At 40.4% G+C, this 24,634-nt stretch overlaps 1 protein-coding gene across 14 annotated transcripts in view; it reads left to right on the top strand.

Annotated features, from left to right (window-relative positions):
• Window positions 1–23,364, top strand: part of camk2b1 (calcium/calmodulin-dependent protein kinase (CaM kinase) II beta 1) — a 79,636-nt gene extending 56,272 nt beyond the window's left edge. For 2 of the 14 annotated variants that reach the window (XM_085426301.1, XM_085426315.1), the window contains 10 exons: window positions 3,317–3,385; window positions 8,306–8,350; window positions 10,457–10,505; window positions 14,247–14,336; window positions 14,981–15,124; window positions 15,896–16,072; window positions 16,676–16,751; window positions 16,841–16,935; window positions 17,223–17,456; window positions 19,719–23,364. In XM_085426301.1, the coding sequence (XP_085282427.1) occupies window positions 3,317–3,385; window positions 8,306–8,350; window positions 10,457–10,505; window positions 14,247–14,336; window positions 14,981–15,124; window positions 15,896–16,072; window positions 16,676–16,751; window positions 16,841–16,935; window positions 17,223–17,455 (978 nt within the window). In that variant the 3' untranslated portion in view covers window position 17,456; window positions 19,719–23,364. The remainder of the gene's footprint in view (window positions 1–3,316; window positions 3,386–8,305; window positions 8,351–10,456; window positions 10,506–14,246; window positions 14,337–14,980; window positions 15,125–15,895; window positions 16,073–16,675; window positions 16,752–16,840; window positions 16,936–17,222; window positions 17,457–19,718) is intronic. The other 12 variants (XM_085426306.1, XM_085426304.1, XM_085426303.1 and 9 more) reach the window with 11 other exon arrangements.
• Window positions 23,365–24,634: the final 1,270 nt, after the last annotated feature.

Below are 24,634 nucleotides of genomic sequence, written 5' to 3'. Positions count from 1 at the left end.
TGTTGCAAAGCACCTCTTTTTAACTTCAGTGGATATTATACATGGTTATGCTCAGGATATGTCAGCCCATTTCTACTGGAAATGCCTTTTGGTTAAACTTTCAGCAAGGAATTTGCATTTGCACTGTTACATTTTTATAAAGCTTTAATGTACATAAAAACCAGCTTCTTGTTTAAGTGAAAATAAATGGAAGGTTGTCTTTTTGCGCTAGTAATGTTGTGGAGTTGTATTTTGTCTCGCATCAATTATATCGTCGGTTATATCGTTATCGCAAATTTTCAAATATATATCGTGATAAATATTTTTGGCCATATCGCCCTGCTCTACCGGGCAGCATATGAAATTCCATAAAAAAAACATGTTGAATATTAAATATTGTTTAATAAGGGTTTCATCCAGTGTGTTACAAGCCCAGCAGCCCACCTGGCCTAAGGTGACTCCCCACGAGGCTCCGGAGTTAAGTTAGCTCAGGACTCTTATTAACCTACTGTTCCTGTTAGCTATACTTCCATCTATTCAAAAACAACTTAGGGAAAAAAACTATAATAGGATTACAAATGAATAAAGAACCAGGCAAATATCAGAACCTAATACTGTTCAGCTGATATTCATGCACTAATGTCCAGTAATTACTGATTACAGTAGGCTAGGTCATTGATTGCTGTGGCTCGGTTCTCTCTCGCTGTTACAGGCTGTAAACGGGAAATCAACTCCTCACTTGACTCGTTACCCACGGTGTTTGCAGAGGCCAACATGCATGTGCATCAGAATTGGCCATTGCAGCGGCTCAGCATACTTTACTGTAGATAAACATTAGTGTGCTATTTTTCCAGTGTACTACTCACAGTGTATCAATGTATTTACTGCCACATTAACCTGTGAACATTGCTATATGAGGCTTGAGCAGAATATACAGTATGTGGTTCACATATGCCACTGAGTTCTCCTCTGCAAATGTAAAAATAGACCAGTCTTTTACTTTTAAGCAAGGCGCGCATGTTCCTTTTACACAGAAATGGGTCAAAACGTGTTCCAGTTTTTAAATTAAGCTTCTGGTATACTGGAAATGACTCCAGCGTGTGCACTTATTTTGTCAGTACCAGCTTGACTTTAGACAGTCTTAGGTAGCGTTTAGATGTTTACTTATTTGTTTTAAACAAACTTGGGAGAAAAAAGCAGGTTTATAGCACAGTACTGCATCCAAACGCTGAAGACACGATCACAAAACAACAGCCTGGCTTTGCCTGACTAAACACAACATGCAGTACATGCAGTACAAAAGTCTGATCTAGGGCACATACACTCTGTGAATGGTCCATGTACCCTACATGTTCAGTGTCATACTTGGAGGATTTAAAATGAAACAGGAATTTGCATAAGAATATTAAACCACACAGAATTACTAGTTTCAGTTCACTTATTTCTGACCCCTAACTTCTTGCCCTGCCGTTACGCAGAAGGAACTTTTTTTCCTCTCTGATCTTCTGATCTGGCTCATCCTTTACCACACTTGTCATCTCTTCTGCACCTTTCCCTCCTTTGTTCTTCCTGTACCCATCCTGGAAACCTCGTGTGGATACTTTAACCCCCTTTTAACCCTCATCTATGGTTATAATTGTCTGTGATCACTCCTGATGTCCGGTGTTCTGTTTCATAATTTAGAAATGATCTAATGGACATTTTGCTTTCAAGATGACAATGATTGGCAGTCGTCTCCACAACTGGCGAGCCGTAGCACTGCTGTCATCATTCCTTCTTTTTTTTCTTTTTTTTCTTTCAATGCCTCCCTGAAGTGTTAGCAGTTTTCTCTCCACAAACACACATGACGTAAATGCTAAGGCCCCGAGTTGATACTGCAAACACGCTCTGACTAAGACTGCTCACGATGGTATCGTTGCTTTGAGGAATGCATTTCATCGTCACAAAGGCAGCGGAGTGACAGCCACTTTGTTTGGTGTAATTTGTGTGTGAGTGTGGAGATTTGTTTGGGAGTGGCTGTGTGTGGGTTACTGTATGGGTGCTTAAAATTTCTATATGTCAGCTTATTGTCAGCTAACACCAGCTTTTACTTGCTGTTTAGTGCGTGCTTGCATTATGTGGTGTTTTCGCACCATATGTGTGCTGGCATCCTCTCCTCTTCTCTCTCCTCTCCTCTCCTCTCGTCTCCTCTGAGTAAGCCCAGTGGCTTAAAAAATTCATATTATGGTAAACATACACACCCACAACCACACACACATCAGTCTTCATCTTTCCATCTTGAAAGTCAGTGTTAAAGAGTCACCATTACAGTCACTCTGATTCAGCACTGCTGCAGCACCAAGATTACCAAACATTTTGTTTTATTGAATCTTCTGGGCTTGTTTAAAATGTGCACTTTTAAATTCTCATATATTGTGCTTATCTAATTAATGTTAGGTGGAATCATTCACTAGCTTGGCAGCACACCAACATCATGCCATATCTTAGCCAAGTCTTAATAGGGGATTAGGTAATCCTCCTGATTACTTAAGACCTCTTGAAATTTCACTTACAAGCAAGATTGCTTGCATTTTACTGTATCAACTCACATAATTACCATTGACGTAATTGTAGCTTATTCACTGTCACACCCAGGGCTTGATCCTTTGTAGGGTTTAAACTGGATATTTCCCCCCCAGCAGGATTACAAATGTAATGTAGATTCAATGCAAAAATAATTTAGATCAATCTACGCTCCAAAGAGCCGGCCGCTCTTTGATGTTTGATCTTCAAAAGAGCATTTCATCCAGGCTTCTAAAGGTGATTCACTACGGCCAAACGGCACGTCTTGATGTGGAATCCCAAGCAGGGGAAGTCACTTGTGACATCACGATGATGTCAGAGTACCCCTCAGCCCGTGGTGTCACCTGAGAATTACAGATCAGTCTTGAGAGTGAACGTTTTAGGATAATCCCTTCACAGTTGCTGCGTCTGCCTGCCACCTTCAGGCCTCACTGGGATGCACACCTACATGTATCCTACTACTTTGCTCTGATCCGCACGGTACAAATTAAATAAATGTAACACAGAACAGCAGATAAATTCTGAACGATGAATATCAAAATGTTGCATTGAGTTTTTACTGAATGAAAAGACAAATCCTAACTCTTTACCTTACATGAGAGCCACTAAGGTGAGACCCTCAAAGTTGATTCTGTCAAAGAGACATATATGTGCTAATTCCAAAAACACACGAGCACAAGCATGGACACACACTCACAAGCCCACCTCTTGCTGTTGTTAACACTCTTGTTGTGTCTCCTCCTTTTCCTTACCTTTCCTTTCCTTTCCTGCACAGCCCCAGACAAACAGCACCAAAAACAGCATAGTCACCAGCCCCAAAGGAAACATCCCTTCACCCGCTCTGGTATTTATCTCCTAACCCGCCCTTCACCTGTGTGTTTGTGTGTGCCCGACTTCCCGCCGCCCTTATGTCCTTTAAGACCCTTACCTTCACCCTATCCCACACCTTTTCCTTCACCTTTGTGTGTTTTTCTTTTCTGTCCATTCTTGTTGGTTTTGTTTGGTCTTTATCGAGCCACTGAGATGGCCAAAGCAGTCGGGTAGGTCGTAAACCAGCAGTCGTGTCAGGAAGCATTTTCCCACGGCAGTTGGGAATGCTTTGTGACTTGGACTCGGGTTGATAGTCTACCGCCATGTTGTTTTCTCTGTCAGTATAAGTTTGCCAAAGACAAATAGACAACCAGTGCCTGCAGGGACTGTCACTGCGATTTACCCCCTTCCTCCTGTATTGAAGCTGTCCCCCACCGTGTCAGTCCAAAGGTCTGCAGATTGTCCTTCCAGCGAAAAAAATTCCACCCGTGGATTTTAGAGAATTCCTCTGTAAAATTGGCTGATGTTTTGGAATAAAAACCTGTAAGCTAAAAAGGCCCACAGTATTCAGTCTTGTTTGTCAGCTTGTTAGAAAAAACATGTTTGAACTAAATCCAGCTACTCTCTTGCCTATGGATTTGTCTTTTATGTCAAAAAATGATGTTAAGTCCATTGTCAAATAGTTGGGAAAATTCAGCGATATTGCGAGTGAGGTTTTCTTATGGAACAGAAATGGGGAGTTCTAGTTTCCCTTTGGGAATCTTTATTGTTCTGATTACTATATATACACAGGGCAGCAGTTTGGCTTTATGTTCTAGAGGGCACTCTAGTAATCTCACCAAAGTAGATACAGTAGGATGCAAAGGTTTGGGCAACCTTGTTAATAGACATTATTTTCCTGTATAAATTGTTGGTTGTTACAATAAAAAATGTCAGTTAAATATATCATATAGGAGACACACACAGTGACATTTGAGAAGTGAAATGAAGTTTATTGGATTTATAGAAAGTGTGCAATAATTGTTTAAACAAAATCAGGCAGGTGCATAAATTTGGGCACCACAAAAAAAGAAATGAAATCGATATTTAGTAGATCCGCCATTGGCAGAAATTACAGCCTCTAAACGCTTCCTGTAGCTTCCAATGAGAGTCTGAATTGTGGTTGAAGGTATTTTGGACCATTCCTCTTTACAAAACATCTCTAGTTCATTCAGGTTTGATGGCTTCCGAGCATGGACAGCTCTCTTTAACTCACACCACAGATTTTCAATAATATTCAGGTCTGTGGACTAAGATGGCCATTCCAGAACGTTGTACTTGTTCCTCTGCATGAATGCCTTGGTGGATTTTGAGCTGTTTTTCGGGTCGTTGTCTTGTTGAAAGATCCAGCCCCGGCGCAGCTTCAGCTTTGTCACTGATTCCTGGACATTGGTCTCCAGAATCTGCTGATACTGAGTGGAATCCATGTGTCCCTCAACTTTGACAAGATTCCCAGTCCCTGCACTGGCCACACAGCCCCACAGCATGATGGAGCCACCACCATATTTCACTGTAGATGTTTTTCTTGGAATGCTGTGTTCTTTTTCCTTTATGCATAACACCCTTGTTATGCCCAAATAACTCTATTTTAGTTTCATCAGTCCACAGCACCTTATTCCAGAATGAAGAGTTGTTTTGAGACCCCCCCCCCCATGTTGCTACTCTTCAGAGAAAATTAAAAGAGGAGGGAAACTTACAATTGTCCCCTTTAAATACTCTTTCTCATTATTGGATTCACCTGTGTATGTAGGTCAGGGGTCACTGAGCTTACCAAGCCAATTTTAGGTCCAATAATTAGTTCTAAAGGTTTTAGAATCAATAAAATGACAACAGTGCCAAAATTTTGTTTAAACAATTATTGCACACTTTCTGTAAATCCAATAAACTTCATTTCACTTCTCAAATATCACTGTGTGTTTCTCCTATACGATATATTTAACTGACATTTTTTATTGTAACAACCAACGATTTATACAGGAAAATAATGTCTATTAACAAGGTTGCCCAAACTTTTGCATCCCACTGTATATAACACAGCAGTAAGTGAGCCAGTTCCATTTAGCATCATGTGTAGCTATATGAGCTTTTTTTTTTTTTTTCCACAACAGAACGTTTTTCTTTTTGCCAATGTGTGTGTTTCTGTTTGACTACATGTGATGCTAACTTTAGCACTCTGCTTGGCACATGTACAATGACTCACATTCAGGGTTTGAATGGAAGTTCACATTTACGTGTTTCAAAGTCTTTGTGGTAGTGTGGGTTCAAGCATGGAGGACAGGTGTTTATTGCTGATCCTTGAAGGGAATAGAAAGTAGGAGGGCGGCTGCAATAATCGCACTGTTACCAGGGACTTCATCTAGTTTGTGTTCAGCCATTTGGTGCATTATCTCCTTAATTACAGCAGGGGACTGACATTCTTCCCACCTGGAAGCAGTAGGCAGGTGGTAGTAAATCCACATGAATATATGTTTATATATATGAATACATTAGTGCTTCGTTTAAATGAATTCCATCTAGAGTGAAAAAGGGGAAATCATTTAATTAGCTGCACAGCAAAAGCATCCCTAGTAAAGGGATGATAGTGGTGTTGCCTTGACAACACCACTATCATCACCAGGGAGACAGCTGATGATTGGTCATCACAGAGGTGTCACTTCCTGGCGGGGGGGCTACACAGGATGTTCTACATCGAGTGACAGCTCCTAGTAGAGGGAGAAAATATCTCTGTCTCCAGTCTGAGTCATCAGCAATCAGTGGCTACTGTGTGAACTTGAGAGGAGGCAAGCCTTTGAGGGTTTCAAGACAAAGGTCAAGTACTGGTGTAAATGTGGTAAAACTATAACTGTTATAGCAAAAAGTGGCAAAGAAAGAGTACAGCTTTGTACCTCATGTGGTGATTTGCAAGCTGCAGTACAAGTGCTAAAGGAGATACTTCTGCAGTATCGAGGTGGTACGTGGACAGAATTGCACAGTGAATATGAAAAACAAAACAAAATTGCAGTGTAATTTAGGGTTTTTTGTTTTTTGGTGGATTTGAACAGCTTTTATCAGAAGATAGCATTGATAAACAGCAGAAAGTGAGACTCTAGATAAAAGCACTTTCATGGATTCAAATAAAGTAATTGCGAATTTTATTAATTACCAGATGAAATAATAGAAAATAGTCCAGATAAATTACTGAAATTGCAAATTAGAAAATGGAAAAATATATAGTAATGAATGATTGTTTATAAGGAAACTGTATGGCAAGCAGTTAAACTTAATTCTATATAGAGTATGTAGAAATATACTGAACTAGTTTGCTGAAATGATTGATAAAAAGTTGCAATTCATTAGCTAGACGTAACTACAAGCAAAATGGTTAAAATAGCCAAAAGTATAAATTAATAAGTAAAATTGCTAGATTAAAAGTATACATTGAAATTGTTAGCTAAAATAAGCGATTGGAAGTGGTCCCTGCACATAATGAGTAGTGTTTAAATGGAGACTATGCCTATACCTAAATGGTCATCATTCAGAAATGGTAAGCTAAATGCTTTGAGTAACTGGTGAGGTGAGAGTGGTTTGGGTCTGCCTGACAGGGTTTGGGGGTATGTCAGATAAAAGATAAAACTTGGGAACCACTACCTTGCTGTACTTTAAGAGACAGCTTAGTTTCAGCATGAAGTTTAGTGTTGGTAGCAGCAAAATTAGCATGACAAATTGTTATATGGCTAATCCTGTTGAGTGATTGAGCCATTTCTTTGCACATAGTCCTGAACAACAATAGCTGTTTCTGATTAAATTCCATTTCAAAAAGGACCCTGAAATGATGCCAGCGTCTGCCCGGCAGTGATCGCCGTTTCTGTTGAGACGAGTGTGAAAGAACAGAATGACCCGTTTTTCATCTTGTGGGGCATCTGAGTCTTTCTGCTGGGTATGCCAATGTTTTGCAAGATGTTGAGGCCATTTTCTTTTAATCTGTCACATTATATTTTATGCATATTGTATGAGCTGGCTGATTTTTTTGTCATTATGCCTTTGTCCCTTTCGATTTGCTATTTCTGTGTTTTGGCATGCATTTCCATCTTTTCAGGCATAGAAAACAGTTTGAAATTATGCATGCACAGCAAGGTGGTGCAGAAATAAGGAGTACCCATGTAAACAAAAGCCTAGATAAGTTAAAGTTCAAAAAGATGTCACAGCTTTGAGTGCAACTTCATGCCATCTCTTCCCTTAGGCTGTGTACTTACTCCGTGTATGTGTGTATTTGCACTTGTATTACTTATGTTGTGGGGACATATGTAGAGCTGTTTATATTACGGGGACTCTCCTCCGTTTTGAGATTTTAAAAAACAGGTCATTAGATTTTAGTGTAAGGATGTAGGATAAAATGATGGTCGCAGTAGTTGGGGCGCAGTGTGGGTCAAGTCTTCAGGAAAAGAAGAACAGTCAGTGTAATGTCCTCTGAAGTGATGCAAAAAAACACTGTGTGTGTGTGTGTGTGTGTGTGTGTGTGTGTGTGTGTGTGTGTGTGTGTGTGTGTGTGTGTGTGTGTGTGTGTGTGTGTGTGTGAAATTGCGTGAGCACTGATGTGCCCATTGCAGATTTGTGTGTGTGTGTGTGTGTGTGTGTGTGTGTGTGTGTGTGTGTACAGGCAACAGAACTGACTCCAAATTACAGTCTTCAGTTCATCCACCCACTCTATGACTTTGGAGGATTCTCCCCCTCTTTTCTGCCATCCTTAACAAGCACTTTCTCTTCATACAACATTCATGTCACTCTTTCTGGTACACTTGGTTCATTTATATTTACGTTTATGTCAAATTCTGCTCTCTTCCTTTCCCTCCCTCTCTTTCTCTTCCACTTTTTCTTTACTTGCTCTCTTTTATTTCATCTTCCTTCATCTCCCCTCCTCATTTTCCTCTTCCTCCAGGAACCTCAGACAACTGTCATCCATAATCCGGTGGACAGGACAAAGGTATACGTCATTCCCCAGTCCAGACCTCTTCTTTCTCCTGCTCTGTCATTCTCCTCCTCTTCCTTACCTTCTCCTCTCCTTTGATATTTTTTTTCATGCTGCATCTGTGCGAGTGCAACATGGCTTTGTGCACTTGTCTATGTGTGTAACTAAATATTAATCTCAGATAAAAGTCTGTCTGAAGGGAACAGGTGCTAGGTAGCGAATGTTGTTTACCCCAACAACCAAACTTGTGTTAGTCTGCCACCAAGGGGGACCTCAACACATGCATGTATTAGGATTAAGGGAATTCTAACTATACTTAATGTCTATTCAAGTGAGAATAGTGGCAGTCCTTATAAGCTTAGATGTCATGTTTGAGCTCAGATGTTATATTTTAGCCAATGAATGGAACCTGAGACTGGTGTCTCTGGATCTTTAAGACTGTTATATTCAGCATTCAGCATTGTAATTTATTTATATATATGATATAGGTAAAACTTTTTATTTGCATTATACTGACTGATGGTGTCTTGTTGTACCCTCTCTTACTGTCATATAATCTCTTAAAAGTTGCTGGTGTAACCAGTGTGAATGTGTATGTGTTTATAGCTTGTGCATGAACATGCATGCCTTTGCAGTAAGATCACTTCCTCATAGGCATGACTGAGGTGTTTTTCCCGAGTTGTTATACCCAAAGTGAGAAGTAGCAGAACTTTGTTTGAAAGAGATATTCATGTTTTTTAATAAAGCGCAGTGATCTTTTGATTGTGGGTCAGTTATATGTGTGAAATACAGTACATGACTTTGAATTCTCACTCTCCAAGCTCAAACAGAGGCTATGCAGGAAGGCGATGAAAGTATGTGGAAGATTAGTCTTCAGTGCAGTTTATGTTTTCACACCCGCCTGGTTTAAAGAAGCACACTTGACCTCTTTAGCACTTACTCACTCAGCTCTGTCCATCTGGTAAGTTAAGTTTGATAGATTCTGGACTTTGTGAGGCAACAATAAAGAGGAGTCGAGATCAAGTAAATGCGAGGCTTCAATATGTGACCCGAGAAATGAATGTCGCATAAAAGAACAAAGAAAATAAATTCACCATATTTACACAATGAGTAGTTTTCAAAGGAGGGTCAAACAAAATGAATAAGATGCAGAATGTTACAGGAAACATCTCAATGATTCAAACCAAAGAAAACAAACTGTAGGCGTAATCACACTTTTAATTATATTTCAAATAGTTGACAATCCTTTCCACACTTCTTTCCTTCGCATTCACATGAAAACAGTTTTTCTTTTCGCTCTTCCTCTCCGGTCAGGCCACCAGCTGCTCTTTAAAAGGCTATGTATGAAACCACTTTGGTGCTTTGTGCTCGTGAGGCTGTTAGCACACGTGCATGCTTCTAATGAGGTCACAGAGTCTCTCAACTCTTCATGCAGGGGAATTTAGGCCCATTTAATCTTCTAATTGGAAATGAGAAACTCCTCCTCTGGCAAAAGCCTAAGAAGAGGGAGACAGCCAGCCAGGCAGGCAAGCAGGCAGACGGGTAGATGATTAGATTTGAGGGATGCAGCCCCTGATTAAGATGACAACATATCGCCCTGTGAGAATCTGTTCTGTCTACTAGCGTTATTGAAATGGAAAGCAGTTTCTGTCAGTTTTAGCATGATATAAGTGCTCCCACTGAAGCAAAGGCATCATTTGTCCACTTGGTGCAGTACACAGATAGGACGAAGCTGCATGAGTAGAAGAAAAGAGGTTTGAGTGTAAAAAGGTTAAATATAGACTGACACTTTTAAGTTTTTGAATTGTTAATGCAAAAATAAGTAAACAAATAATAGTTACAAAGGCTGGATGATAGTAACTAACGTATTTGCAGTTCGATTTTGTGTTTTGCTTATGAACTAAATCCACAGTAAGTAACTGGTCTTGGTGTATTTTACGCTGTTTTGGGTTTGTAAAGACATGACATGGCAACATAGGGTGCCCCCTGCTGGCCAGTCTTGTGTCTGTGTACATCAAGTCTCATTGCCCTTCTTGTGACGTCCCTCTTCATGTGCATTCAGCGCGAATGTGTGCCCTGTCATGGCCGAACCTTAGCTAACTGTTTATCTCTGATCTCCAGGAATCGTCGGACAGCAGCAACACCACTGTGGAGGACGAAGATGTGAAAGGTAAGACTGCAAATAAAAGGAGAAGCTGTTTGCTCCGAATGAAAAGTCACAACACTCCAGGGGTCTTGACCAGTTTTGGATCATCACTTGACATTTCCAGGCTTTTGTTTGTCACTGCAGTCAGTCAGTGAACAACTTGTGTGACAGCTGAACTTAATGTGCATCTAGTAATCAAAAATTTCAGGAGCCAGAAAAGTAAGTTTTTAAACAACAGAAACACTAAAACTGTTCATTACAAGTCGATGACAACCGTGTGACAGCGCACTTTAATGGAATATGTTGGAGATTTGGCTGATTGCCTTTCAGTTGTTAAGTTCTCAGCTTTATAATGGTGGATTTTGACAGGCTCTGTTATTGCTCTTTAGTTGCTGGGAAAATGGATTCTCCTTGCGGTGAAAGCTGCTCTTTGTTACTGACATAATTGTACCTTAATGAATGCCTCTTTATGAAATTGCTACAATTTTTAAAAGCTTAAAAATTACAGTCAAATGTACTGAGGGTCTAGGGAGGCTCTTAATACTTACATGCTCTGCTTTGCATGAGCTTCTCTTGTTTATTAGACTGTGTTATCACGAGCCTTGGGGCAGAATTTTTTTTTTTTGATGCCAACTGCTGACAAACTCTCATGCGACCGGCTTTGTCTTCATAGTGGCTTCGAGTGGAATGAAGAGCGTAATGACTGGATTTATTTAAAATTCTGTTGCTTTGCAGAAGGCTAAGCAGCACATGCTATATGTACTAAAAGGGTTATTGTTTAAAAAGAGTCCTAGATGCACATCATGTGTGGTGCACATGCAGTAGATTAGCTCTAATTTAGTCATCTGGCTCACGTCTAACCTCTTACTGATTCCTCACGGAGCTCTATAACGAAGACATGTATGGTTATGATTTTGTGTGTTTGAGATGTGAGACGAGGGCTGTGAAATGTAAGAGGCCTTGTAATGCTGTTGTGGTTTGGCTCAAAAGTGTTTGGCTGAAATCTTAATACTGAGGAGCACACACCCCTTAAATACCAACATGCCTGTGTGGGGTGTCAGCTTTTGGAGCTGTGTAGTTGTGGCTGTGTGTGCGTGTGTCACTTGGCTAGTGTTGCGAGAGAGGAAGAAAACACTCTTTCAAAGGCGTATCACACATATCAGCAAATAACTCCACAAAGTGTTTTTGTGTCTAGCCTTTTGTGTCCACTCGGTGTGTGTTTTTCTCTTGTGTTACTGTGAAAGCATAATTTCAGCTTATCTATACCAACACACTCAAACACCCCTGTTCTCCACATCTCAGCTGAGTACAATGCATCTAAATCGGGTCATGAATGTCTCATTTTGGTGCCAAGCATACAGAACAGGATGTGCGCTTCCATCTCCTCCTCCTCATCGTCCTCCTCCTCCTCCCTACAGAGGTTTTGCTGCTATGTCACAAATTCCCTAGCAACCGCAGAAGAGCCATCATGTAGGTCTCGTAGAAAAAAAATGTTGGAAACAGTACTCCAAATGCTTTTATTATAGTTGCTTATTACCTCTGCCAAGGAAGCGATGTGATCAGGGCGTTTGCCAGCACAAAACTTGCTCCAACTTGCTGGATTTGAATTAAAATTTTAGCACCAAGTTGGGAGTGATTAGTGTTTCGAGTTAATGCATCCTAAAAGTTTTTCAAAAGAAGATTTAACCTTTTCTTCATATATTCAAAAAGACCTATTAAGTTGAAATAAGAAAAGTTGGGAGACATTATCTCGATGTTCTAGAGGAAATATCAAAAATTGATCCTGATCCAGATATCCTCCTGGAGTCAGGAGATCGGTTCATACAGAGGTGTGCAGTTTAGGATTCATGTTACTTTGATGGCTCTGAAGTCAATTAATGTGTTGTACTAAATGATACATGAAACTAATTTATTATTGAGACCATAAAATCAGTAGAAATGTGTTTATTGAAGTCATAAATCAAGCGAGAAGTAATTTTATCGTACATTTCTCCAGTCACTCTTTTTATAAACAGAGGTGTAGCACCCTGCTGGCTGTCAAGAAGGGTGCAGGTTTAGTCTTTTTAATCTATCGGTTTTTTTTAAAAAAATTGATGCAGTTCCAGTCAATTTGGTCTTTTGGCGCTTTGATTAATTTGTCTGAAATCTTTCAGTGAACTGATTGGAAGTGTTTCTGTACTGCACCTTAGTCAAATTGTCATCCAATGTCAAATGATGTGCCTAAACGTTAGCATTAAAACAAACGTTATGAAGGTAGGGCATCTTGACAGAACATTGTATCGCCTGGAAAAACTTTATGCACAAAGGAAGTACTGTATACTACTGTACTTTTCCTGCATCATCCCCCTACTCTAAATTGGAGCGCCACCACCCCACCCCTCTGGCAGAAGTGGAGGGGGCTAGGACACCTTTGGATGGAAGTCTGGGCTAAAGGGAGAGGTGTCTAAACTTAGCACCAGTGGCAGGAAACCGAGACGGAGCTCCCGGAGAGGTGTTAAAGACAAACCGCTCGGCTAGCGCCACCCTTGGATAGCAATAGTTTGAGGGCTCTTAGGGAGCTAACACTCAGATTGCTCAGAGAAAACTACAAGAACCAGGTGAGTGTGGCGTGTTTGGTTGGAGTAGTTTGTCTCTCGCTTGGCTTTATAGGATCTTCTTGTGAGGTCAGTGCTCGACAGCTGGCTTGTAACCCAACACCTGCACTGGCCTTCAGAGCATCTGAGTACATATCTGTTTTGTTAGCCTCAATAAGTCTGTAGAAGCGAATATGTTGCATGCAGCTTTCTGAGGGCTGATTGCTGTTTTCAGTCATTAATTTACATGTTTTTGTGTTAGAATTTGAAGGGTTATTGGGTGTTAATTTAGTAATCCCAGTATTCTTCTTATTTGACATCTGTTGAATTAACTGTCCATCGCTGGAATATTTATGCTCTGCACTTCCGAGATATCGCTTGTCAGTCACCTACTGTTGGTTGCACACTGACAGATTTTTCTTGGTTTCCCCTCATTATACTTGGTTTCTGTACTTAGCACAACTAATTTTAGTGATAACAGAAAAATGTCAAAATTACTGTTGCAGAAGGTGTGGATTGTTTAATAGTTGGTCTGTGAATTTCATGTAATTGTGTTTGAGTGGGTGTACTTCCAGTGGCAGCAAATTCCTTGTTTCCCTGCAGGGGCCTTTTCTTTCCCTCTATTTGTCAATGAGTTGTTCGCGTGCCAGCTGATTAAACAGACAAGCGATAATGAGTAACATCCAACTCTCTCTCATTATCATCATGGCCATCACTGTTGTCATCATTCGTCCTCTGCTTACTGGCAAGACTCCCATTGAAGTCTCAGTAAAACCTCTCATGCAGCGGCAGCCGCAGTTGTAAATCCTGCCAAAATGGAGTCATTAACTGAGATAACGAGAAAAAAGCTTCTTTTTTTCCCTCTTTTTTTTTTTTTTTTTTCCCTCTTGCTCAATCTATTGACAGACTGCTGTGCCAAATAGTAGCAGTAATTTTTCTGAAAATGTAAAGACAGACTGCGCTCATCACATTCATCTGCCCCCTTCATGCCATCTCATATGTAGTTCCAACCGTTCCTCACTGGGACATTTCTGTTTTTGTGTGCAAAGTATGAATATGGCTCTCATCTCTCTTGTGATTGGTGTCACTATATGTGTGTGTGTGTGTGTGTGTGTGTGTGTGTGTGTGTGTGTGTGTGTGTGTGTGTGTGTGTGTGTGTGTGTGTGTGTGTGTGTGTGTGTGTGTGTGTTAGGGAAGAGCTTAGACAACAGCTCGCTTAAGGCGCAGTCCAGCACAAGCTCCCAACCCGATAGCTCTCACAGCTCCTCAGCTGCTGTGCACTGTAAGTCAGCATGGCCGCCAAATGCCTATAACGCATTCAAAAAGTTGACTAAATCACTTTCTGCGTGTTTTGCTTGTATTAAAAACAGTCCTCGCTTATATTAAAAGCATGCATCTGCTGCTGTGTAGAGCCACTAAATCCCTGCAACGCCTTGACTTAGAAAGCCTTGTCTCTATTTCTGCATCAGTCTGAAATTAACAACTTAAATACAGAAAAGGGAAAAGTTCTATAAACCACCAGAGTGCTCTGTAGCATATCGCTCCTCTACCGTCCCTTCCTCCCACCTTGTGCCACCTACACCACATAGGATTAGGACAACTCTTTGTCTCCCTCAATTGGATGTTCATGGAATAACAACACAGTGCGACTGCTTTCCAGTTCTTGGCATGAACCCTGTCTTATGTTTCTTTCACTGTCTTTGTTTGAGTTTAACTTTGTCTTGAAGAGCTCTGATAATGTAGTCAGCACCGTAGCGCTACATCAAATGATGTGTCATTTGATATATTCATGTAAATAAATATAGATCTTTTTTTTTTCACATTAGTCTGAGAGGACTGCTTGTCTTAGTGCTCTCCTAGACAAACTTTCATTCGTGCGGTTACATTTAAGTGTCATTCCTCATGTTCCTCCGTTCCTAAATTCAGCTGCCGCAAAGTTCGCTGACCTGCTGGGCTCAGTGCGTAGGGGATCAGGGCCCGTAGCTGACGGAGAAGGGAGAGCCAACACTCCACCTCCCTCTGCCCTCTCTGCCCCCTCCCCTCCACACACCCCGGTAGTCCCCATGCAGAGTAAGTAGAAAAGAGCGACAACAGACAGAGAAAACTAAATGAGAAATATATGTATAAGTTAGCATCTTCCTCTTGCTCTCATTTATTGCCAAGATGATGCATGAAAAGATGCACTGATACTGATCTGATTTTCATGTGCTATTTTGGGAAAGATGAGGAGGAATTAAAACTGCTGTTTTTTCACAGCTGTTTTCTGGATATTTCTGTAGTCCCTTTAACAGTTTTAAAAATAACCTTTATAGTTGCAGGAGAGATATAAATAAAGCTTATCCGTCTAAAGCGACCTCAAAATGCAGTCTCAAAATATATGTAGTGCAAATAGGGTTTTTTAATTTAAAAATGTCAATATTTATTGCATAATCATCACATAGTATTACTTTTGTATCCTGACATGTTTTTAGTTCAGTGTTACATTGTTTTAAATTTGAGCTTTCTTACATTTCACACATTTAATTAATTATTTAAATAAATGTGCACTTTAACATGTCAGACTGATGATAAATCATTCTTAAGACTTTATATGTAATCTTGCCGTACAAAGGCACCTAAACCTTGCAGATCTATGATGGTCTATCTATGATTACCTGTAAAATTACTCTGCATAATTTAAGTTCACTGTACTGTTATAGTGAACTATAGTTCCTGAAGGGATTTCCTTGTTTATTCATTCCTCTCTTCTCCTTGTCTCTACCACCTTCTGACAATGTTTTTAATCTGTTTCTATGCGTTCCTCCTTCACCCATCCATCCATCTTGCCTGGACTGCACTCAGTGTCTCGGCTCACAGACCTGGTAAGCAGCGTTCGCAGGGCGCCGGCGGCCCCTGCGCCCGAAGTCGATGCTGTGCCGGCGCCGGTACCTAGTGCCAGGCCTACCCCTCCACATGCACACACCACTTCCCCACCTCCCCCTCACACCCCCTCCAGCCCTCCCCTGTCTTCCTCCCAGAGTGAGTACTTAGTGAGCCAAACCCCAACCCTGCGCATGGTATCCAGTCAGGAGCCCTTATCAAATGACGTGTTAGGATTTCACAGGGCGCCTGTTTGGTAGTTTGTGTTCTGATTGTGCGAACAGGTGTATATGGAGTGAAGTACTTTGTGTTTAATGTGATGCACTTTACTTCTGAGCCTTATTAACCTCCTGTGTGCTGCTCCACAGAGAGCACCGCTAACAGCACAGAGGATCTGTGTGTGTTGACTCACTGTTATGCCCTTAAATATATAGGTGACACGGTTTGTGGTGATGTAAAGAGAAGCCTGGTGTGTGCTCATGTTAAGGTGTGTTTGACAGTGTCCAGGATCACATGATCACCCGGCCTCTTGTATGTGTCTCTGTGGCGTGTATGAATTAACCTGCTGCTGCTACATTTTGCTCATTGATTTATTTTCTCAGTTTTTCTAGCGTAGCTGGTGCGCTAACTGCCTTTGCCTGAGCATCTGTTTGGTGTAAATGAGTTAAAACTGTGTTTAAATGACCTGAAGTTAAATGAGCTAACATTGATGGCTCTTGTGTTTGCCTCTGAATAACCTTTGCTCGTACATGTTCACTGCAGCACGCAAGCAAGAAATTATCAAGATAACCGAACAGCTGATAGAGGCCATCAACAACGGAGACTTTGAGGCATACGCGTGAGTCTCTTTTTGTATGTACTAGGTAGTTTCTGTGGTTTAAAGTTAGTGTTTGGCATCTTTAAAATGCGCTCATGTGTGCTCTTCAGTAAGATCTGCGACCCTGGACTGACTTCATTTGAGCCGGAGGCCCTGGGCAACCTGGTAGAGGGAATGGATTTCCACAGATTCTACTTTGAGAACCGTAAGATTAATAGATACATTTGATGAAAAGCATATTTGCCTAAACCACAAACCGAGATTAATACAGACGAATACTCCACGGCAGCGCTTACATTTACACTCGGATGAGTGTGTACTGGTAACACAATATATGCTTTTGTATGTTTACCTACTTTTTTCCTGCTTCCTGGTATTGTGAATTAATTTCCATTGATATAACTAAATTGAATCATCAGTAGTAACACTGGTCCTGTCATTATTGTAGTTGTGCCATCGTATTTGATGACGTTGTCCTCATCATCCTTTCAGTTTTGGCTAAGAACAGCAAGCCGATCCACACCACCATCCTGAACCCCCATGTGCACCTGATCGGCGAGGATGCAGCCTGCATCGCCTACATCCGCCTGACTCAGTTTGTTGACGGCCAGGGTCGGCCGCGGTCCAGCCAGTCAGAGGAGACTCGTGTCTGGCATCGCAGAGACAGCAAGTGGCAGAACATCCACTTCCACTGCTCAGGCGCACCAGCTGCGCCACTCCAGTAAGGTATGGACTGAGTAAACTGAAAGCAGAAGGATTTGTTCCAGTTCCATGTGTATTTTCTTGGACCTTACCAGTGTACCTTTACATGATTGATAGTTTAAGTTAAAAAAGGATTTTTTTAAAAACTGCATCTTGGTGCACCTCCTGGGCTCTGAATCAAGCTGTTTCTCTTACTGTAAGCCAAATTCCTTGTGATTGGCTGCCCCTCATAAACGTAAAGTTTAAACAGTAGATGCTCACAGCTCTCATTGACACTCTCTTTGAAATAATGCAGAGCCAAGAGCAGAAGAAAAGTATTGAGTACTCAAAGTATTCCTGAGCTTTTTGCTCACCTGTTATACGCTGAACCTGTTATGCCAAAGTGAATTGATATCAGCACCCACCTCTGTATATTTTCAACTGGAAATAAAGAAAAAGACCCTTAATCAGTTTGCTATGAACAGCTCTTTATATAACCAGACTGATTTTTTTTAATCCTTGGGTGCATTTTGGTTTGTTCTCTTTGATTGTTTATACTGTTTAATAGTAGAAAGGGTAAGCATGTGAGAATCCACATCATATCAGATTTACCGATGTGCAAACTAATTGCAGTGGTGTGATGTGTGCTGCTTTCTGCACGCTCTGTCCAGGCAGCTCTCTCTCTGGAGTATTTTCATTAGTGTGAACACATCCAAAGCAGGCTAATTCCTGCTGTGGGCTACACATTATGTGAGAAAGGACAAAATATTCCAACCTGATTCTCCTAAAATTTATAAACATTCTTGTGTCGAAACTGCAAGATGTGCATGCTTGTTAGTCGCCTTTCAATTGCACAGCTTCCTGGAACAAAGTGTGATGATTAGGGCTGCTCGATTATGGCAAAAATGATAATCACGATTATTTTCACTGAAATTGAGATCACGATTATTTGACGATATTTATTTAACCCTTTAAGACCTACTATAGAACCAAGTCCACCAGAGCTTATATTATTTTTATTTATTTTTTTTACATGCTGTAGTGCCATTTGTGGGAGCATTTCAAGTTGCTATACATCAATACAACTGTTATAGCCCATATTTTAATAATATGTATGCATTAAGTCCATAGTTATTACATAAATTGCAAAAAAGTGCAATAAACTACAAAAAAAATTGAAAATCGCTTTTGTTTTGTTTACATATATTTCTACTTGGAGAAATTTAAGAGGCTTATCCCTCAAAACTTTAAATACAATAAAGTTGCAAAAAATAGTTTCCCACCACAGGAAATTTATTTTGAGTGTCTTCATAGTTTTATTTTGGAGATACAGCAATTTTTATATACTGCAGGAAAAACAAAAAACAATCCTATGATGCAAATTTGCAAAGAAAACAGCAGGTGCATCATTTCACTGTGGGAAGTGTTACGAACAGCTGATAGGAACGGCAAAACGTGTTTCTGGAATATTATGTTTTTGTTCCTGCAAGCGCTTTTTATGCAATTTTTGCAAAGCTATATGTGGAACGAAACCGTGACCGAGGACAAGCTGATGGCATCAGATGTAAGTACAACTCCTCCGGTTTCATATGCAAAACAAATTATTGCGCTAGCTTACACGGTTCAGGTTCTACAGGGATTTAAAAATAGTTACGCAAAACGGAGCGTGCTGCTCTGACCGGCTTTAAAGGGTTAACAATGACTTTAAAAAATAATATAAAATAGTGTGCAACACCACTGAAGTTTTTTTTTTTTTTTAAACTCTCTTTTCAACCAACGGCAGTCACTCTCCAAATAACTTCTGCTTAGCTTTCCGAGCTTCCCTCGGGTCCTCTTAATCAGCGGTCTCCAACCTTTTTTGCGCCACGGACCGGTTTATGCCCGACAATATGAGGGAGGGGCTAATAATCGGCTCAGTTATTTTTAATGATCGTTGAAAGCCCAGATCGTAATCGTGATTAAAATTCGATTAATTGAGCAGCCCTAGTGTGATGTTGGCAATAGTAGTAACAGGCTGGTGCATTCACTAATAACACGTGGGCATCGTGTGTGCTGCCTCCTGTGTGCTATATCCATATATTATTCAGGGCAGATGCATCAGAAGTGGCTATTTCCTGTTGTGTGCTACATGTGAGAAACAGCTGAGGAAAATATTCCAGCTCGATTCGACTAACAGTTGTTATGAATCCACTAAATCCATTTACCAGTGTTTTAAAGCCATTTTTTAAATTATGTATGTGTGTGACACTTTGATTTGTGTAATTATTTAATGTTCAGGGTGTTTTTGTTGTTGTTTTTCCTTCTCAGGGTTAAGTGCTGTAGTTTCATCTGTCAGGAGTGCTCTGCTGGAGAGAGGAGGAGGCAGAGGAGGAGGATGAGGAAGGGGTGAAAGAACACGTCCAGTAGTGGTCTGGGAGCTCTTTGTCCTCCAACAACAAACTGGACGCCCAGCCTCAACCCCCTCCCAGCATGCATCTCTTCTTTTACTACTACTGCCCCCTGTTTGTCACCTGTCCTACCGCACCTTCTGACAACCGTCGAACAGCAGCAGCGTCCTTCATCCCTCACGACTTCCTCTTCTTCCCTCCGGCACGCTGGGTGTTTGATGGGGGTGGGGGTGTTTTTCAGCACTGGGTGTGATTCCTTCCTGTGGTCTTTTGTGACACCAACCCTCTTGTCCTCCTGTGAATCCACACTTGTGTGACATAAACACTGCACTGGAAATACAGTATGTAAAGTTTTAAGTAAAATCTATTATCATTACTCTATTATTATGATTATTATTATAATTATTATTACACATTTGCAATTGTATATGTAATTTGTATAATTCAGAATTCTTGATGCCAGTGGTTTTTAGAGTTAAAGAAAATCGTTTTTTCTCTATCTTTTTAAGGAAGCATGTCCCCCTGCCCCATATTTACAGTGGCTGTTTTTTATTGTGGCTATTAAGTGGAAAATGATATTGGCAGTTTTTGTAATTTGCTTCTTGTATGTTAGCTATAACAGTGTGCCCAAACTCATGGTTAACATGTTTTTGTGCGTTTGCAGTTTTATTTTTTAATGTTATTTTAATTGTATTTTCTTTTTTGTTCTTTTTTTCTTTTTTCTTTTCTTTTTTTTTTTTTTTGGAAGGGGTGCGTCTGATGGGCGTCCATGTAGAGATCGAGCCCTGAAGTGTGTGTATGGGTGTGCTGAGTAAGTGCATGTTAGTCCAGTCACGATAAGTCGGTACAGTTGGAGGAACTTGTTGTTTCTCCCTTGCTGCAAAGTAAAAGACAGGAGAAAAGGTTTGCTTAACTGGGCTTCAAATCAAAGCAAACAGCATGCAGCAGGAGTGCTACTTTCCAACACCGGTGACGCCCTGATCTCTAAATGTCTGAGCTGATGGGTGTAAAACGAAGCAGTAACAAGAACATGGACATGAAGAGGTTTGTCTCTGTGACCAGGATGCTTGATTCTAGAGTGATGTATCAAGCTGTTGTAAGAAAAATGTGTCACGGTGAAACCTCTGCTCCAATGAAGGCTATTCATTGCTGGTATTTGAAAAAGCACAGATGATTAGGAATGGTTATAAAGTAACTGAAGCTGAGTACATCATAGTGCCTGTTGCCTCTTAGGTTGTTATAAATAATTTCTTTTGATGGGATAATTTGGCTTCTTTCAGGTGAATTATGTGAGGCATTTATTCACATTCAGTATATTACTTACACTAGATCGAGGTCAGCAGGCGGCTAGCTTGGTGAAGCAGGGAGGAGTACTTTTATAGAGGCTGTATTGTACTGGGCTCGATTAACAGCAAAACCCAGTTAAAATGAATTAAAGTTTGCATTATAATTTAGAATATTTCCCAAAAGCTCAAAAATCAAAAAAAAAATTAATTTGCTGCACAACAAATAATAATAATGTTCCTGCGACTGAAACTTTACAGTGTTGAAGAAACGCTTGTAGAGTTTCAGGAGAATAACTCACGGCAAGAAACTCAATGTGAATTGGAACAAAGTGCTGTGCTAACTTAAATTATTTATGGATTTCAAGACTTTCAAACAGGTTAGAAAGGACCACAATTTATTAAACGATATCAGATATATGTATTTCATCTTATAGTGACCATCTTGTGAAGGTGAATGTGTTTTGTTATAACCAATAATGAATCAGATATGCTGAATATTATTATAGCGTACAGATAATTTCTTCTGAAATAGTCTGGTCAGGGTTGCTTTGACGTGCTGTTTCCTAAACCTTGCTTCTCTCACGAATCTCTGTGAATGCTGGTTCAGCCTTCACCCCACCTGGAGATGGTTTTATTTTCTGGTCAGTGGTGCAGAAAAGGTGTTTGGCGGAGAGATGGGATGTTGGGCGAGTCCTGCTGTTTGCTAGGCAACAGCTGAATATCAGAGCTCTGTGGTCTTTTCTGAACGTGTGAGGTATTTTTAAGTTCCAAAAATCTCGGTGAAAAACAGCAGGTCCTTTTTTCCCCACTCAAAATGACAAAAGCAGTCAGCACATTGAAGAAAGGATCCCGGTAGATGTTTGAGCTTTCTCACTTCCAGAGCCACAGCACAGCACGCTGGTGCTGCAGCTTGGTCTAAACGAAGCACACGCAGATCAGCGTAACGCCCATATCAGCAATGAAGAATGAAGGCTGCGTTTGGCTGGGCGTGTGCATTTTGCTAGTCTTTTGCCACAGGTGCAATATTTATGTGAGTGTGTCCGCACGCATGTACATTGGTTGCTTTCAGTGTGTATTCTTTACAAGCCTGGGAGGATATTTTGGAAGTGTGTGCCGTGTGGATGATGAAATGAGAAGGCTTTTTTTTTTCGGAGGGCACATCAGTCCCCTGCCTTCAGCCCAGGACTGTTTTCATCTGCTTTCTTTCATGTGTTTTTTTTTTTTCTTTTTTTCATGCTTTTACTCTGTTATTTTGGTTTGTTTGTGTTACAGTAAAGTGTTATCAGCTTTTTATGATATAAAGTGCTTGTGCCAGAGGTGGCAGGACTGAACGGATGGACTTTGCAGCACTGAAAACTGATTTTGTGGAGGTTTGACTTTTCATCAGCTCCACTTTACTTTGCTCATCCACCATTGGCTGCCTTCACATTTGTCTCGCCCCTATTGGTCAGACCAAGATAGAAAAAGACCGCTCAGTCGTCTTGGTGAACAGTCCTCAGGTTTTAATTTATTTTGAATATTTATTTATTTATTGTAGTCGACATTTTTACTGTGCTTTTTTTTTTTCTTTTCCTATTGTACAAATCATGCACTTGTGCAAGTGCTGTCTGCAGTTGTTTAAAGAGACGATGCTTCATGTATAAACATGACTGCTTTTAAATGGATAGTACACCCAATCTGCATTCTGCATGTGTTTTTGTGTAACGACCAACATGGTGGAAATGACTTTTGCTTTTTCTGCTGTTTTTCTTCTGCAGATTTACATTTTTTGCTGTTTTACGTTGTCCATTTTTTCCTTCTACTTAATGTCATTACCACTTTTACAGAGTGGGATACATGTTTGCTTTGAAATTCATATGATACAGGACTGTATTTTGTGTGAACTGTCCCACCCAACACTTCGCCTTTTTGATAAGATGGTGAAGATTTTGTCAGATTAACGTTTTGTTTTTTTTCTTGCAGTAAACAACAGAGATGTTGTATCATACTTGTGTCTCATCTAGTAATGATGTTCATGTCTAGTTCAGCCTGTTCTAATACTCAAAGGTCAAAGGTTACCTTTGACCACACATATGTGCGTGACCGTGCTAACATGACCCCCTCCCTCCAGAAAAAGAAGAAAAAGCAGCATGTACAGTACAAAGGTGTCGTTCTTCTGTTCTTCTTTGTGTGTTTCTAAACTTTAAAATCATGATGAGATTCACATATTTAAAATGAGTTCACAGTATTACACAACTGCAACTAACAAGCAGAGTAGCTGGCCTTTTTTTCTTTGCATGACAGTCAATAGGACACTTGTTTTTACTTGTTTTTTGGTGTTTTTCTTTTTATTTGGGTTCATTTTCTACTGAATGCTGGTATACTCGACCTTTCTCTCTCTATTTTCTCAGCTTTTTAAGTGCATATAACTATTTTTGTCTCCAGATGATATAATGAAGATGATTGTAATGATAAGGAATATTATATATAGATTATAGAACTGAGGATGACTATGAGGAAGTTGACAGTTATGATGATGATGATGATGTGATGATGATTATTTGGCATGCTTCTCTATGGGGCTCTGTGTTGCCAGTGCAGACTGGCTGCCTTTTGTACATAGCTGAGTGACCGTCAGCACCAAGAGTCACTGCTGCTTCAAAGAGTAAAGATGCTCCAGCAGGGGGCGCTGTCACACAAAATAAAGCACAAACGCACACTGAGGCAGCTTGATGCTTCTAATGTAGCTGCAGAATAACTTTAGATCAAACAGACAATCCAGTCAGAGACATCAGCAGTTCATCAGTGTAGAAGAAGAACCAGTTTCCATTCAGATTATTGATCAGAGCTGCACAGTTAGGACTCAAATGACACTGATGCCTCTAATAAATCATCATCTGTAAGAATCATCAAAGGTGAAATAAGGAACAGTGATTCATTGTGCAGCCCTGCATATAAACTACATGAAGTGTCCTCCTCTTGAGGCCACTGTGAGCTCTGCTGCCTTCCTGTTATTTAGTCAGATGAAGCATCACTGAGATGAGCTGGAGCCACTCTGAACTTCTGCCATCTTCTTTTTACAGTCGCTGACTGAGCTGCACTGACAACACTGAGCCGGCTTCTCTTCATAGGGTGTCTTTCACTCTTTCCCCACTCTCTCGGTTTCCAACCTTGTTCCATCATTTCTCTGCAGTTGGCTCTTTCTACTTTCCCTTTGTCTCTTTCTGTCACTTTGGGTTTCTTCTGTATAATAATATTAATCCTCTAGTTCTCTGATTCTTCTGATTATTGCTCTGTTCTCTTACATGCTTCACGTGTTTCTCTAACTTCAATAAAATGTGTTAAGGTGTTATCAATAAAATGACAGTTTAAATAGAAAGTTCAGCGTCCTTCTGTGTTTACAGACACATCAGACAGGCTTTGATGTATTTAACTGACAGAAAAAAAAACAGGAGATTAATGAACTTGTTTTGCTGATATTTTCACAATTTTTGTTCATCAGGAGAAAAACTTGAACTCCACAGTTAATAAGACTAATTAGTATCAAATACAAATACAGAGGAAATGTTCT

This window comes from Rhamphochromis longiceps, linkage group LG12, assembly GCF_057381845.1.
Source record: "Rhamphochromis longiceps isolate RC_006_pf linkage group LG12, R_longiceps_female_GT1.1, whole genome shotgun sequence".
In the NCBI taxonomy this organism is placed as follows: Eukaryota; Metazoa; Chordata; class Actinopteri; order Cichliformes; family Cichlidae; genus Rhamphochromis; species Rhamphochromis longiceps.
This window is presented reverse-complemented; position numbering and strand designations above follow the sequence as displayed.